Source organism: Zootoca vivipara, chromosome 9, assembly GCF_963506605.1.
Source record: "Zootoca vivipara chromosome 9, rZooViv1.1, whole genome shotgun sequence".
Classification (NCBI taxonomy): Eukaryota; Metazoa; Chordata; class Lepidosauria; order Squamata; family Lacertidae; genus Zootoca; species Zootoca vivipara.
In genome coordinates, this window is record NC_083284.1 from 59,319,262 (window position 1) to 59,333,217 (window position 13,956).

At 45.8% G+C, this 13,956-nt stretch overlaps 1 protein-coding gene across 1 annotated transcript in view; it reads left to right on the top strand.

Annotated features, from left to right (window-relative positions):
* The first annotated feature begins 2,268 nt into the window (after positions 1 to 2,268).
* The window catches only part of SLC30A9 (solute carrier family 30 member 9), a 31,907-nt gene continuing 20,219 nt past the window's right edge, over positions 2,269 to 13,956 (top strand). Inside the window, exons 1-4 of the mRNA XM_035111817.2 lie at positions 2,269 to 2,535; positions 7,826 to 7,999; positions 12,429 to 12,476; positions 13,337 to 13,436. Of these exons, the coding sequence (XP_034967708.2) occupies positions 2,436 to 2,535; positions 7,826 to 7,999; positions 12,429 to 12,476; positions 13,337 to 13,436 (422 nt within the window). The 5' untranslated portion in view covers positions 2,269 to 2,435. The remainder of the gene's footprint in view (positions 2,536 to 7,825; positions 8,000 to 12,428; positions 12,477 to 13,336; positions 13,437 to 13,956) is intronic.

Genomic DNA, 13,956 nt, shown 5'->3' on the forward strand with positions numbered 1-13,956 from the left:
AAACCACTGAGCCTAGGGCTTGCTGAGCAGAAGGTCGGGGGCTTGAATCCCCGCGACGGTGACCTCCTGTTATTCGGTCCCAGCTACTGCCAACCTAGCAGTTCGAAAGCACATCAAAGTGCAAGTACCCGGTAGGTAAATAGGTACCGCTCCAGCGGGAAGGGAAACGGCATTTCCGTGCGCAGCTCTGGTTCGCCAGAAGCAGCTTAGTCATGCTGGCCACATGACCTGGAAGCTGTCTGTGGACAAACGCCAGCTCCCTCGGCCTATAGAGCAAGATGAGCGCTGCAACCCCAGAGTCGTCCGCGACTGGACCTATTGGTCAGGGGTACCTTTACCTTTTTAGACTTACTATTGTCCAAAATCCCAACCAAGAGAAAAACAGCCGAGTTTGGAGGGCATGGATGAGCACTTTTCTCCCACCTGCCCCTTTCTGAATAGGAGTTTGGTACTCCATGGATCAGGCCGCTCTGATGGAGGGGAAAAGAAACTTAAACTCTGTAGGGAGCAACTTAGGTGCACAGAGTCTGAATTTATTAAGGCATTTCGCAAAATGCCACAGTGACCCTATTATATTTGGAATAGGCTACTTAAGAAGTGGCGCTGTGGTTAAACCACTGAGCCTAGGGCTTGCTGATCAGAAGGTCGGCGGTTCAAATCCCTGTGACGGGGTGAGCTCCCGTTGCTTGGTCCCAGCTCCTGCCAACCTAGCAGTTCGAAAGCATGTCAAAATGCAAGTAGATAAATAGGAACCGCTACAGCGGGAAGGTAAACGGCGTTTCCATGTGCTGCTCTGGTTTGCCAGAAGCGGCTTTGTCATGCTGGCCACATGACCTGCAAGCTATACGCCGGCTCCCTCGGCCAATAATGCGAGATGAGCGCGCAACCCCAGAGTCGGTCACGACTGGACCTAATGGTCAGGGGTCCCTTTACCTTTAGTTAAGAAATCAGAATCATAATGGCTGGTTTATAGCGCTGCAGGTATTCATGTTATTTCAAGTAGGAGCAGAACAATCCTGCGGCTGTTCAGGATTTCAGCTACTCCATTCCATCCCACTCCCCTAGTTTTCCACGCTCCTCCTGTTTTGACAGTCAATACTGCATTCCCATTGAGCATGTTCATTGATATTATCAACCTGCTGATACCTCCTCTTAAAATACTTATCCTTTACAACCACAGTGTGAAAGCAGTTCTGTATCATGTGTCCTACATACCCTCCAACATTTATCCGAAGAAAATAGAGGTGTCCCATTCCATGATGATAATTTTACTATTTCTACCCCACACATCTTACTGCGTTGCCCCAGCCACTCTGGGCGGCTTCCAACATATGTCAAAAACATAATAAAACATTTTTTAAAAACTTCCCTATACAGCGGAGGTTTAGGGGCAGAGTTTTCCTTCTTCTCAGGTTGACAAGCTCCACTTGCCTCTCTCTTCCCTCCACCGTTGGTGCAGAAACCCAGCATTGGTCTTGCATGCTCAATCCGCCAGAGCCTGTCTTTGCATGCAGGGGAAGTCCCTAATTTACAGAGAGTTTGAGACCCGTAGACTACCCTCACCTACTTTTGCTGGCCAAGGCCATTCCTGGTGGTGTGGTGGCTGCAGCTGCATACTGATAGCTTCTAGGAGCCACAGGTGAGAGCAGAGTGCAGGGTGGGGAGCAAAAGTGCAGAAATTACCCCAGAAGGAACACGATGTCTAACCCCCTCTAGAGGTACTACCCCTCTGCTAACACCTCAAACACCCCAATAATTAATTTAAAAACCCCAATACTGTAATGTAAATAATAATAATAATAATGATGATGATGATGTAGAAGTAATTTGAATCTCTTTTAATATTTTAACTTTTCTATGTTTTAAAGTAGGGTTATAATTTTTTCTTGATTTTACTGCTTTGTTTCGCAAGCCTCTTTAAGGTTTTTTTTTTTTACACAATCAAGCGGTGTATAAATTTTATGAACTAAGTACACACACACATACAATCTATTGAAAACATACAGCTATTTGCAATAGAGGAGGAAGAATTGGCCGCCCTGTTTCACACCGTCCCGAGCATTTCCCCAAATAAACTACAGTGCAAGGCTCTCTCCCGGCTCCTGCCCGTTTTTCCCACCACGTGGAGATTGCGCGTGCGCAGTGGATCTTTTGATCCCCCTTCCGCTTCTTCGCTTTATCCCGGAGCGCATGCGCCCTGGTGCCCGCCGGCGGAGGACGGACCATAGAGGCGCGCGACGAGGGTACAGAGCAGCCCCGCTGTCGCCTGTTCCGCATCCGGATCCTGCCGCTCAGAGCCTCGGCCGATGGAGTCGGCTCCGGAGCCGGTGTTCGGCGGGGGCCGGGCTCTTGAATGAGGAGCTCGGCGCGGCCGCTCTTTCCCTTTCGCCTCGCGCCCTCACTGCGGCCGGAGGAGGAGGAGGACCCCGCGGAGGATGCTGCCGGCCCTGGCCGCCCAGCGGAGGGGCTGGGGCTGCTTCTACCAACTCCACCTGCTGCGGCGGAGGGGCCGAGGCGAGGCGGGGGGCTGCCGCGGTGAGTAGGCTCGAAGGGTTGCGAGGGTCCCCGAGGGTCATCCAGTCCGCCCCCCTGTAAAACGCAGGAATTTTCTGCCCAACGGTGGGACTCGAACCCACGACACTGGGGTTAAGAGGCTGCCACATACAGGTGAAACTCGGAAAATTAGGATATCGTCGAAAAGTGCATTTATTTCAGTAATGCAACTTATTATTATTTATTTTTCTTTTAATTTTTACAAATGCTTTCTTTTGGAAATTCCACAGTAATAAAACAAATAGTGACAATAATACAGAAATAAACAAAAATAAACATCGCTATTACATTTCATTAATTACATTCCATTTATAATTGACCCGCCTAACAACAAATAATTACAATTACAACAAATAAAGCCTTGACATATCTTGCTTTGCATGTCATGCATCTATCTCACATATTGGTTTCACCTTTTAAGTTGTGTTACTGAAATAAAGGCACTTTTTGATGATATTCTAATTTTCCGAGTTTAACCTGTAGAATTGGAACGGACTCCGAAGGTCATCTAGCCCAACCCCCTTCAACGCAGGAATTTTTGCCCAAAGTGGGGCTCGAACCCACAACCGTGAGATTAAGATTCTACCGAATGAGCTATTCCAGTTGTCATTGGGTCACCCCTGCTCCGCTCCCCGAGCCTGGTGGAACCTGCATCCTCTTGTCGTCATGAGGACTAGAAACCTGTTTAACAGGGCACAACAGCCCTGTTCATCCACCCAAAGCTGGTGTGTGTACAGAGAGAGAGAGCCTACATCAGCTGCTCATGTCCTGGGGCTTGTTGGCCACCCTCAGCATTTAACAGGCTGTGATGATGGTGGCATGTTGTTGTTATCAGCACTGTCAGCCCTGAATCTGTTAAGGCTGTGAGCTGTGCAGGCCTACCATGCAGGGTTGTTGTGATGATTACTGAGGTTAAGTTATATGAAGTGGTTTAAATGCATTTTTGTGTGAGGGGGATATACCATCATTGCCACTCACTAATAAGGTGCACATAAGGGACCCAGGTGGCGCTGTGGTTAAACCACTGAGCCTAGGGCTTGCTGATCAGAAGGTCGGCGGTTCAAATCCCTGTGACGGGGTGAGCTCCCGTTGCTCGGTCCCAGCTCCTGCCAACCTAGCAGTTCGAAAGCACGTCAAAATGCAAGTAGATAAATAGGAACCGCTACAGCGGGAAGGTAAACGGTGTTTCCATGTGCTGCTCTGGTTTGCCAGAAGCGGCTTTGTCATGCTGGCCACATGACCTGGAAGCTATACGCCGGCTCCCTCGGCCAATAATGCGAGATGAGCGCGCAACCCCAGAGTCGGTCACGACTGGACATAATGGTCAGGGGTCCCTTTACCTTTAATAAGGTGCACAAGGTGGTGTGGGCGGGGTGTCGGGGTCGGGAAGGCGGAGGGAGGACTTTTGGGGTCGCTGTCAGCAAAGAACCAGGCCATCTAGAGTTTGGGCTGGAGGGGCAGAGGACTGTGACACAGTGCTTCTCCCCCATGTGCAGTGCTTCCCACTAGTGGATAGCAGCCTTTTACTTTCACATGGGAAAGTGGTGAACCCCTTGCATTGCAGGGGGTTGGAGTAGATGACCCTCAGGGGTCCCTTCTATGATTGTAGGGGGCTGAACCTGCACCCCCCTGCTTGATCACTCCAGCCATAGCGGGTGGATTCTGCTCCTGCCTGCCTAGTCCTGCTTCTTCATCTGTCCAGCTGAATCCTGGATCCTCTTTCTTGAGCACACTCTTCACTACGAGAGTGTGAAGGAATGTGGGGGGGGGGTGCCTGACTTTTGTATGTAAGGCTATTATACTATTAGGCTGCAATAAGTCAGTGTTTCTGTTTCCTTACATCTGTTTCGCTAGTCTCATCCACTGTTGTTACCCTACCCTCAGCCGCTTGAGATTGCTCTGCACCCATCATGGAATGTCACTTTAGATTTTTCCCGCGGGTTCAATTTGAGTTCAGATTCAGCAGGTCTGTCGAGTCCCAAAATTCACCAGTGCAACCTATAATTGAAGTGGAAGTCCCTCTCGGTATGGACCTATTTAACCCCATGGAGTAACTGCAGCTACATATGTGCCCTTGAGAGTAAAAGGGTAGCAGACAGTGAGCATGGCTTGTTAGCAAACTAGAAGCCTGATATCTTTATCTTTGGTCCAAATATTTTTTATTGGTTTTCATATAAATACAAGAAGAATAAATAACTATAGTAACTTGCCCAGTGGTACATTAAGTTTCATATGTCGTACACAGTACACAAGCGCAATCTGTTTATTCTACCTGTTTGTTTTGGGGCACAATTAAAAGCATTGGCGGTGATGTTTTAAAGCTCAGAGTGGCTTGGGAAACTTTAGGGACTGCCGTCTTGCATGCCAGCCTGCCTAAGGTCTGACAGAGAGGCCCTTCTCTGTGTTCCATCTCTATTGTTGTTTAGTCATTTAGTTGTGTCCGACTCTTCGTGGACCATAGCACGCCAGGCACTCCTTTCTTTCACTGCCTCCTGCAGTTTGGTCAAACTCATGTTCATAGCTTCGAGAACACTGTCCAACCATCTCATCCTCTGTCGTCCCCTTGTGCCCTCCATCTTTCCCAGCATCAGGGTCTTTTTCAGGGAGTCTTCTCTTCGCATGAGGTGGCCAAAGTATTGGAGCCTCAGCTTCAGGATCTGTCCTTCCAGTGAGCACTCAGGGCTGATTTCCTTCAGAATGGATAGGTTTGATCTTCTTGCAGTCCATGGGACTCTCAAGAGTCTCCTCCAGCACCATAGTGTTTGTTTTATTGGATGCATACATTTTTATCCAGTACTTTTGCAATCTCAGCACTGGTATTTCTTTAAAAACAAAACAAACAATAACTGTGCATTATGGTTGCTTTAAATTATTGCTAGCTACCATGATAGGTGTTAAGCACCAGAAGGGGAGAAGAATACAAATTTTAATATTAATAAATAGGTGTGTGTGTGTGTGTGTGTGTGTGTGTGTGTGTGTGTGTGTTTAGAGGTGGTACGTTACTTATCCCTGAGTTCTGACAGCAGTTTATAATCCCAATTTAGAAGTCTGGGCAGGTGGCAGCCCTAATGGACAGGGCTGTCCCCATTGTTAGGCTGAGTGAGGCATTCACCTTGGGCAGCTGATGCTGGGGAGCACACACATTGGCCAGTCCTCCCTATTAGGGGCTTTTGCATGTGGATGTGGGTGCCTCAGATATCTTGCATTTTGCCCTGTGCATCTGGGTAAATGGCCTTGCTTTGCTATTTCTGAGACCCTGTGGCCCAGTGCCCTCTAAATGTAGCTGAGTTAAAAGAAATTAATGTTATATTTGGGGAAGGCCATAGCCCAGTTATAGCATCTGCTTTGCATGCGGAGAGTCCCAGGTGGGCGGGGTATAAATAATAAAATTATCATCATTATTATTATCCTCAGCATCTCCAGGTCGGGCTGAGAGAGACCCCAGCCTGAAACCTTGGGAGAGCCATTGCCAGTCAGTCTAGATCAGGGATTCCCAACAAAATTTTCTCGAGGACCCCTCATCGAGCCGCTATTGTGACAAGGAACCCATTAATTCCTAATCCTAAAATTAAAAAGTGAGAGCCAAATTAAGAGTCTTTTTATATTTTATATTTATACGTTTTTTACAGTTACAACAGAGTACTCCATCAGTATACAGTTAGTTTTAATTTTCAGTTCTTAATGAGATGAACCATTTTTAACTACGCGAACTGTAGCTTCCGCGAAAAACAACGCTTTGTTTACAAACACTACTGTTTTGCAAAGAGGCAGCGTGCGCCAGGGAGGAAGGAGGGGAATGGAGAAGACAGGGTACCTGCGCAGTAGTGCACAAATGAAGCCGACGCGTGCAAAGCATCTTGGGGAGGTGAGCGTTAGTAGAATGCGCGCGCTGCCTCTTTGCAAAACAGTAGTGTTTGTAAAGCGCCACCTAACGGCATACAGCAGAACTACTGCCTCTATCTAATTCTAGTTTTGCGCTAGACTCTGCTCATGCAGGAAGCGGCCAAAACAAAAAATCTGTTATCATACAAAATATATTTAATATATTTTTTATTCTAATAGCATCTTGCGGACCCCTCTGGCATAGCTCGCGGACCCCTGGGGGTCCCCGGACCACCTGTTGGGAACCACTGGTCTAGATGATATTGAGCTTGTTGGACCACTGCTCTGACTTGGTATAATACTGCTTTCTCTGTTGCATCTCAGTTAGCTTGCATTCCTGAAGGGCCTAATGTTTCCCTTTACCCTATTTTCGGGCCACATTCTTATGTTGTTGTTGTTGTTGTTGTTAGAATTTATATACCACCCTATACCTGGAGGTCTCAGGGCAGTTCACAGAAAATATCAACATAAAAACCACAATATGTATAATCAAAATAAAAACAACAACCCAATACCCCCCCCCAAAAGCCACATTTTAAAAAAGGCATAGGATGTCATTCGGATCAACCAAAGGTCTGGCTTTCAGCAGTCCTTTGCTAGGCTACTGGCGGTGTTCTTATTTCAAGTTCTAAATTTCTGTCAAGAACGATATATAGAAGGGCCACTTGGCTGCTCTGTTTTGCCATGAAGTCTTGAAGTTTTGCTTAGGCAGTCCAGTTGCTTTGAGTCAAATCCAGCATCCCAATTAACCTCATGTTGCTATATGCTCCTTAAGTTCATGACAATACCCCAGTCTTGCAAGGAAGTCCAAAGACTTTATTAGTGCACATCAATTTGTACTAGCCTGCCTGGGCAACTCATACCCATGCTGGGCATTGGGGGCTCATCAGCAGCCTGGAAGATAAAAGGACCAGCCGCCTTTCAGCTAATTAAAAACATCTGATCCTGCTTGTCTATAGGCACATCTTACTTGTCAAGTGGCTATTTACAAACCTATAATTCCTTCCAGCAGGGCTTACTGTGGCAGCAGCTAATCTCAAAGCAGCCACTTAGTGAGAGTATAATAAGGTAATTATGTTGTATGGAATTTTATGTTCTATGGTTGGTGTTCAGCTGAGTCTTACTCAGAGTAGACCTATTGAAAATAGTGGACCTGACTGAGTCATGTCCAGTAATTTCAGTGGATGTTCTAAAACTTAGTTGAATACCAGCCTAATGGATCTACTTGAGGAATATTTTAGTTTTTCATCGGATTATTTGAGTTATGTGTCCTGAACAGTAGGCAAACAATTATCTGGCTGTTCTCTGTGCTTTTTCCTTGGTGCTTTTTGCTGTTGTTGTTGTTCCCATCTCAAAGTACTCAAGCTGTTTTCTTTCCCATTTCCTTCAGGGTGGCACGTGCCCCTTAAATTTGGCAGTCTCTTGCCTGTGCTGCCAGGGAGTCGTCTGCCGGTTCATTCAAGCCAAGTAAGAGTTTATACCTCCGATGGTCAGAAGGACCGCACTGGGGCACAAGATGCAAGCTCCTCAGCTGCTGAAGGCAGTGCGCAGAAAACAGCAACAGGTAGGCACCACCTTGGCTTAGCATTTCTTCTTGTAGAAATTAGCAGAGTTGCCAGCTTTCAGCCCTGAGCTTGCTTTGGTTGCAACCTTTAATTCTCCTGCGGGATAGCGCTAGGGCTATTTTAATGGTTTGTAGATTTTAATTGGGGGTGTGGGCAGCATACCTGCCAAATTCCGGCCTGAGAAATAAGGGACTGGACCGGAAGTACCAGACCGGAAGTAGCGCTGCCGCCATTTTGGAACTGGGCAGAGCATGCTCAGAAGCTACTTTTGATGCTGCTCTGCCCTGTTCCAAAATGGCCGCCGCACCAGAAGTCACGCTGCAGCCATTTTGGAACTGGGCAAAGCAGCATCAAAAGTCGCTTCTGAGCATGCTCCGCCCAGTTCCAAAATGGCCGCCGCGCCAGAATAAAACGGGGAAAAACAAAATCCGTTTTTTTGGCTGGGGACAGCTGGAAAAACGGGGGTTTCCTGGGGAATACGGGAGACTACGGGGCAGGGGGTAAATTTGTGAGGGATGAGATGAATCTCCCTTCAAAGCAGCCTGCTTACTGGGCCTTACTGAAGTAAATCTTGGAGAGTGGATGTTCCCAAAGACGTTTGGGGTGAGTTGACGTCCTGTCTGAATTACCAAAGTGTTCCAAAGCATTTCCCCCCCCTTCTGTATTCACCTCTAATTAATTTGTGCATGCAGTGGCAATATTTCTGGTTATATTTCCGAGTGTGTTAAAAAAACAGAGATCAAAATAACCTAATGACTGTAGAGGCAGTTTGTAATAACCTCGCACATCTGCTGTATGTGTGCGATTAATTCAAATGATTCCACGAGGCATTTAAGCAACGGTCTGTTGCTGAACCACAGCTTGATGTGAAGATGATTGCCAAGTGAGAACAAAAGCTTCTAAAGCTGCTGCTTAAGTATTGTTATGTTGTCGATTGGCTTGAAATGGGCGTTCCAGAATCCCCTATTATTCTAAATGTTCAGATTCTAAATGTGCTTGCTTGGAATTAAAGCCTGTTGGTTTCAGTTTTTTGTGGCCCTGGTTTAAATTAGTTCTTGCAAGGCAGCTGTTTTTGAAGGTAAAACGGCAGATTAAGGAAGTGGCTTCCATAGGGAGCTCTTGCCCAATTCCCACATAAATTGGGCACACCCTCTGGAGCAGTGTTCTTCAAGCTGGAATCCCCAAAAGTTGTTGGACTGCAACATCTTGGCTGTATTCTATTTCCAAGGCCCAGCAACAATTGTTGGGCTAGCATTCTCCTCCGTCCTAGCCAGGACAGCTATAATTCCAAAGACCTAGAGGATACCAGGTTGGAGATGGCTGCTTTAGAACATGTCCCAGAATCCTTTGCAGTGTGCCAATATTCTTCAGCTTGAACTGACCTGCACCCTACGATCGTCATCTGAAGCCCTTCTATATGTACACTCGATGGACACAAGCACAAATAAAAGACTAGTTGAGATGCGATCCACGGAAACATGAAGTTCTATTTGTAGTAGTACAGTGGTACCTCGGGTTCCAAACACTTCGGGTTCCAAACACTTCGGGTTACAGACTCCGCTAACCCAGAAGTAGTACCTCGGGTTAAGAACTTTACCTCAGGATGAGAACAGAAATCATGCGGCGGCAGCAGGAGGCCCCATTAGCTAAAGTGGTACCTCAGGTTAAGAACAGTTTCAGGTTAAGAACGGACCTCCGGAACAAATTAAGTTCTTAACCTGAGGTACCACTGTATTTATTAGTTGCTTCTCATAAAAATGACTCAAAGTGACTTAGAAACTGTAAACACGTTACGAGAGACATTGCACATACTTTTGTAAATCAAGAAAATCTTTCATAATAATAATAAAAGAAACGGAAGAGAAATAAACACGCATAAATAAAAGACAGGTCTGAAGCAGGAATTGACAACCCATGGCCCCCGATGTTGTTGGTAGAGCTGGGCAATATCTGGTTTCAACATCATGATATATCAGCAGGTGAAAATGATGATGATTATACCTGCCCATCTGGTTCGTTTCCCCAGCCATTCTGGGCGGCTCCCAGCAGAACAGTAAAAACACGATAAAACATCAGACATTAAAAACTTCCCTAAACAGGGCGGCCTTCAGGTGTCTTCTAAAAGTCAGATAAATACCACAATATGCTGATTTAGCATGACGTCTAGAATGTATCTTGGCTGCTTTTTCCTCGCCACCTTAGAGGAAGAAGCAGCAGCCCAGATACATCGCTCAGTCCAAGCCCCAACGCCTCCCTGGCTCATGTGAGCCGCAGAGGCATTGGGGCTTTGTTAAACAACTTGGCTGGCCCCTCAGCTGAGCGGGCCCCCATATCTCTCCGGCTAGCATGAGCTGGGGGGGGGAGGGGGCTTCTTCAAAGGTACAGGCAGGCAAGCAGATGGAGCCCAAGAAGGTCCTCACCCAGAACCTTCTCAGGCTGCATCTGCCTGCCTGCTTGCCTTTGCCGTCTGCAGGCAATTCGAACTGGTGTGATGTATTGTCCGAAACTGGTATCGCAATTTGAACCCCATACCAGTTTCAGGCAATTTGCTAATATATTGCCCAGCTCCAGCTGTTGGACTCCCAGTTCTCATCAACCCCAGTTCCCACGCCCACTGAGGGCTGATGGGAGTTGTAGTCCAGCAGCCTCTCTCTGGCACCAGTTCCCCCATCCCTGCTCTAAAGCTTTTCAGAATTGCTCAAGGAGAGGAGAAGACCAAGGAGTCTTGGGCATGAGTCCCGACTTCCCCATGATTCCCAACTTTCCCCTTCAGTGTGCAACTTCAAGGAAGAGCTGAGTGTGTTTTAGAGCAGAGCTCCCCAAACTGATCCGTCGGCCACAAGCTTCATTCAGGTGGCCCACAGCATGTCAGTGGGTTTGTGGCTGAAATTGTTTTCATATATGCATTTATTTTATATACATGTCTTTATTGTATTGTGAAGTCCTTTGAGAGCCTTTGTAGGAAGCTTGATTCATAAATTTAATAATAATAATACCACTGAACTATGGCTTGTCCCCCCAGGCCCCGCAATGGTATATCCATATTCCACAGAATAATTTGCTCAAGGCTTTAAACAGTACCATCTTGACCCACAGAACAGGGAATAGGTCAGTTTCTGCTTAATTCCAAGCACATGTTTTCGTCAGGCCTCCTGGCCACTGTTACCCAGTATATATATATATATATATATATATATATATATATATATATATATATATATCTTTAAAGGGCACATAACACTGCCTGAATCTTCAGTAGTAAATCTTGACATTTGAGATGTGATTATTTCCCCCCTGATCAAAGTTTATGACTTAACCTTTTTATTAAATAATGTCACTGTGTGTCCATTTTACAACGGGCGACGGGAGGGGAAAGGAGGAATCATTGCTACAGGCAGCTACTTTTGGCAAACCTCAGAGAAACAGTGACCTTGCCAAGGTATATCAGTATAAATATAGCCTGCCAGTCCAGGGCTCTGAAGATAAGGAGGAAGGGGGCAGACAGGCGTAACTTTGAAGCAGCTTTTGCTGGAGTCTGTTTTTAAGTGTATCAAAAAAAAAAGTTGCTGCTGTGTATTCATTAGGCCATCTTTGTATACATTATAAATGGAAAGCCATTATCCAGAGTTTCCTTCTCTTAAGGAAGCAATTTACTTTATCCCTGCCCCCCCTTTTTTGTTGAATTAAGGCAGGAGGAACTAATTGTTTGATTCTTAAAAAAGAAGTTGCATAGGCCAAGAGTGCTTTAATAATACTTAACTTTTGAATAATTCAAGCCACTTGCTAAGCCTTCTCATAATAAAAACACAGCTCCCTTTGTAGTGTTGTCAGGTTCGGAAGGCTAATCCTAATGTCTCCAGTTTCAGTAAAATTAGCTTCTCTTTTACTGGTAGCGGATGTCTGGCGAGCATCCAAACGCCAGAGAATAAAGCTGCAGTATATTGGCTGTTGTTATTGAAGTCATAAGAACTTAATTCCGTTGATATACTTAATTAAGACAGAGATGTGCACGGGACCATCCACAGGCAAGGCAGATGCTGTTCCTAGTGAGGAACACCTATGGCTCTCAGCCTCACATACCTCACAGGGCTGTTGTGAGATTAAATGGAGGTGGGGGAAACCATGCACACTGCCTTGAACGCCTTGTAGGGAAGGCAGGATGTAAATGCCTCTAAACAAAATGTTTAATCTTTAGCTTAAATGTGCTTGGATTTATAACACTTTTTGAAAACCAGACGTTAGGTGTATGCTTTAAATTATTTCAAATGTCGCAAAAGGCCAAATTTAAGCAGTGGGCTAACACATGTATTATTGCTGTTTTTTCCCCCTTTAAGCAACAATGGCAATTTCAAATATGTATTCCCCCCCCATGGCTTCTGTTAAGTAGGATTAACTCCAAATAATAATTAATTGTTGTTTTTTTAACAGCTAGCAGTCAAACGGCACCTTTGTCGCAAACCCCGATTCAAGTGAAAGGTAATTATTATTACATAGCTTTGCACTGGGGGGGGGGGGGTTGTATAGAGCAGGCATCCCCAAACTTCGGCCCTCCAGATGTTTTGGACTACAATTCCCATCTTCCCCGACCACTGGTCCTGTTAGCTAGGGATCATGGGAGTTGTAGGCCAAAACACCTGGAGGGTCGCAGTTTGGGGATGCCTGGTATAGAGGTTGCTGCAGCCTTCATGGAGCAGTTGCTTGGATCAACCGCTCTCATGCCAGCATCTAGAATCATTGAGTCAACTAAGTATTACTCCGAGAACAGTGTGATTGGCTGAGCAGGCGATGGAGGCAGGAGAAGCCAGAGCTGCAAGACCATTGGGCAGTGAGGAAGAGCAGTGCCCTTGAGACATTGCTGTGGGGACCTCCTTGTTCCAAAATACTTCCTTTCTAGACAGAGTAGGCCCATTGAAATCAGTAAACCTAAGTTAATCATGTCCATTAACCTCAATGGGTCTACTAGCATGGAATACCTCCCATTGTTTTACTGCGTGATCAGATCATGTAGTGCATTCTTAGAGAGAAATATTCCCAAACAAGTCTGTTTTATAAATGATTTAATGTTCAGACTATAAGTTGCTGCTTTAATGGGTATCTGTAATTCCCACATCTCCAGTTACTACGTGTATGTATTCAGCTTGCCATTCATTTATTGAGCTTACAGTTTGCTTTGTTTCTGCAATGTTTTTGTCATGTTCGGTGTCCATTACCAGATTTCAATTGAGGTGAGATGAGGTGATCGCCTGTATATTTTCATGCATACTGCCTTCTTCGCGGTAGAGAGATCCTTTGGTGGTGCTCGTAACTGAGACTCACCCTTTTTCTCCCTCTTAAAGTGAAAGCTGTACTTAAAAAGAGAGAATATGGACCAAAATACATGAAGAATAACTTCATCACTGGTGTCAGAGCAATAAATGAGTTCTGCCTTAAGTCCAGGTATGATCATTTCTTTCTTTAAAAATTAGACTGAAATTCTGCTGCAGTGTGTTAAAGCTAACCGGTGAGATATGAAGTAGCCAGTGGAATGTGAGGAGGATCATGATACCAGATGTTATGGGTAACATTTTGGGATTGGGGGGATAGCTCTGTTCTCTTGGTTACCATATACTTTTCATCAGGGGTCGAGTGTGGTCAGCTTCATAATAAAGTTGGCACCATCCAAGGACTGGGTACTGTGAGCACAGTTCCATATTATCTAGACGTTTTAGGAGAGAGGCTCGGTTCAGCTATCATGCCAGACAATGGCTTGTGCTAACTGTAATGAAGAATTCACCATGGTTTGAGCAAACCATGGTTTAGCGCTCCGTGTCTGTATTTCTGTGGTGTGCATGGTTTCTGGGATACCTGGTGGCACAGTGACCCATTGCATTGAGCCCCTACACGCGAGTAGGTGCTCACATTTGAATTTCGCTTGTTGCAGAAAAAAAGACTTAGTGGCAGGGAGGAAAAATGTGGC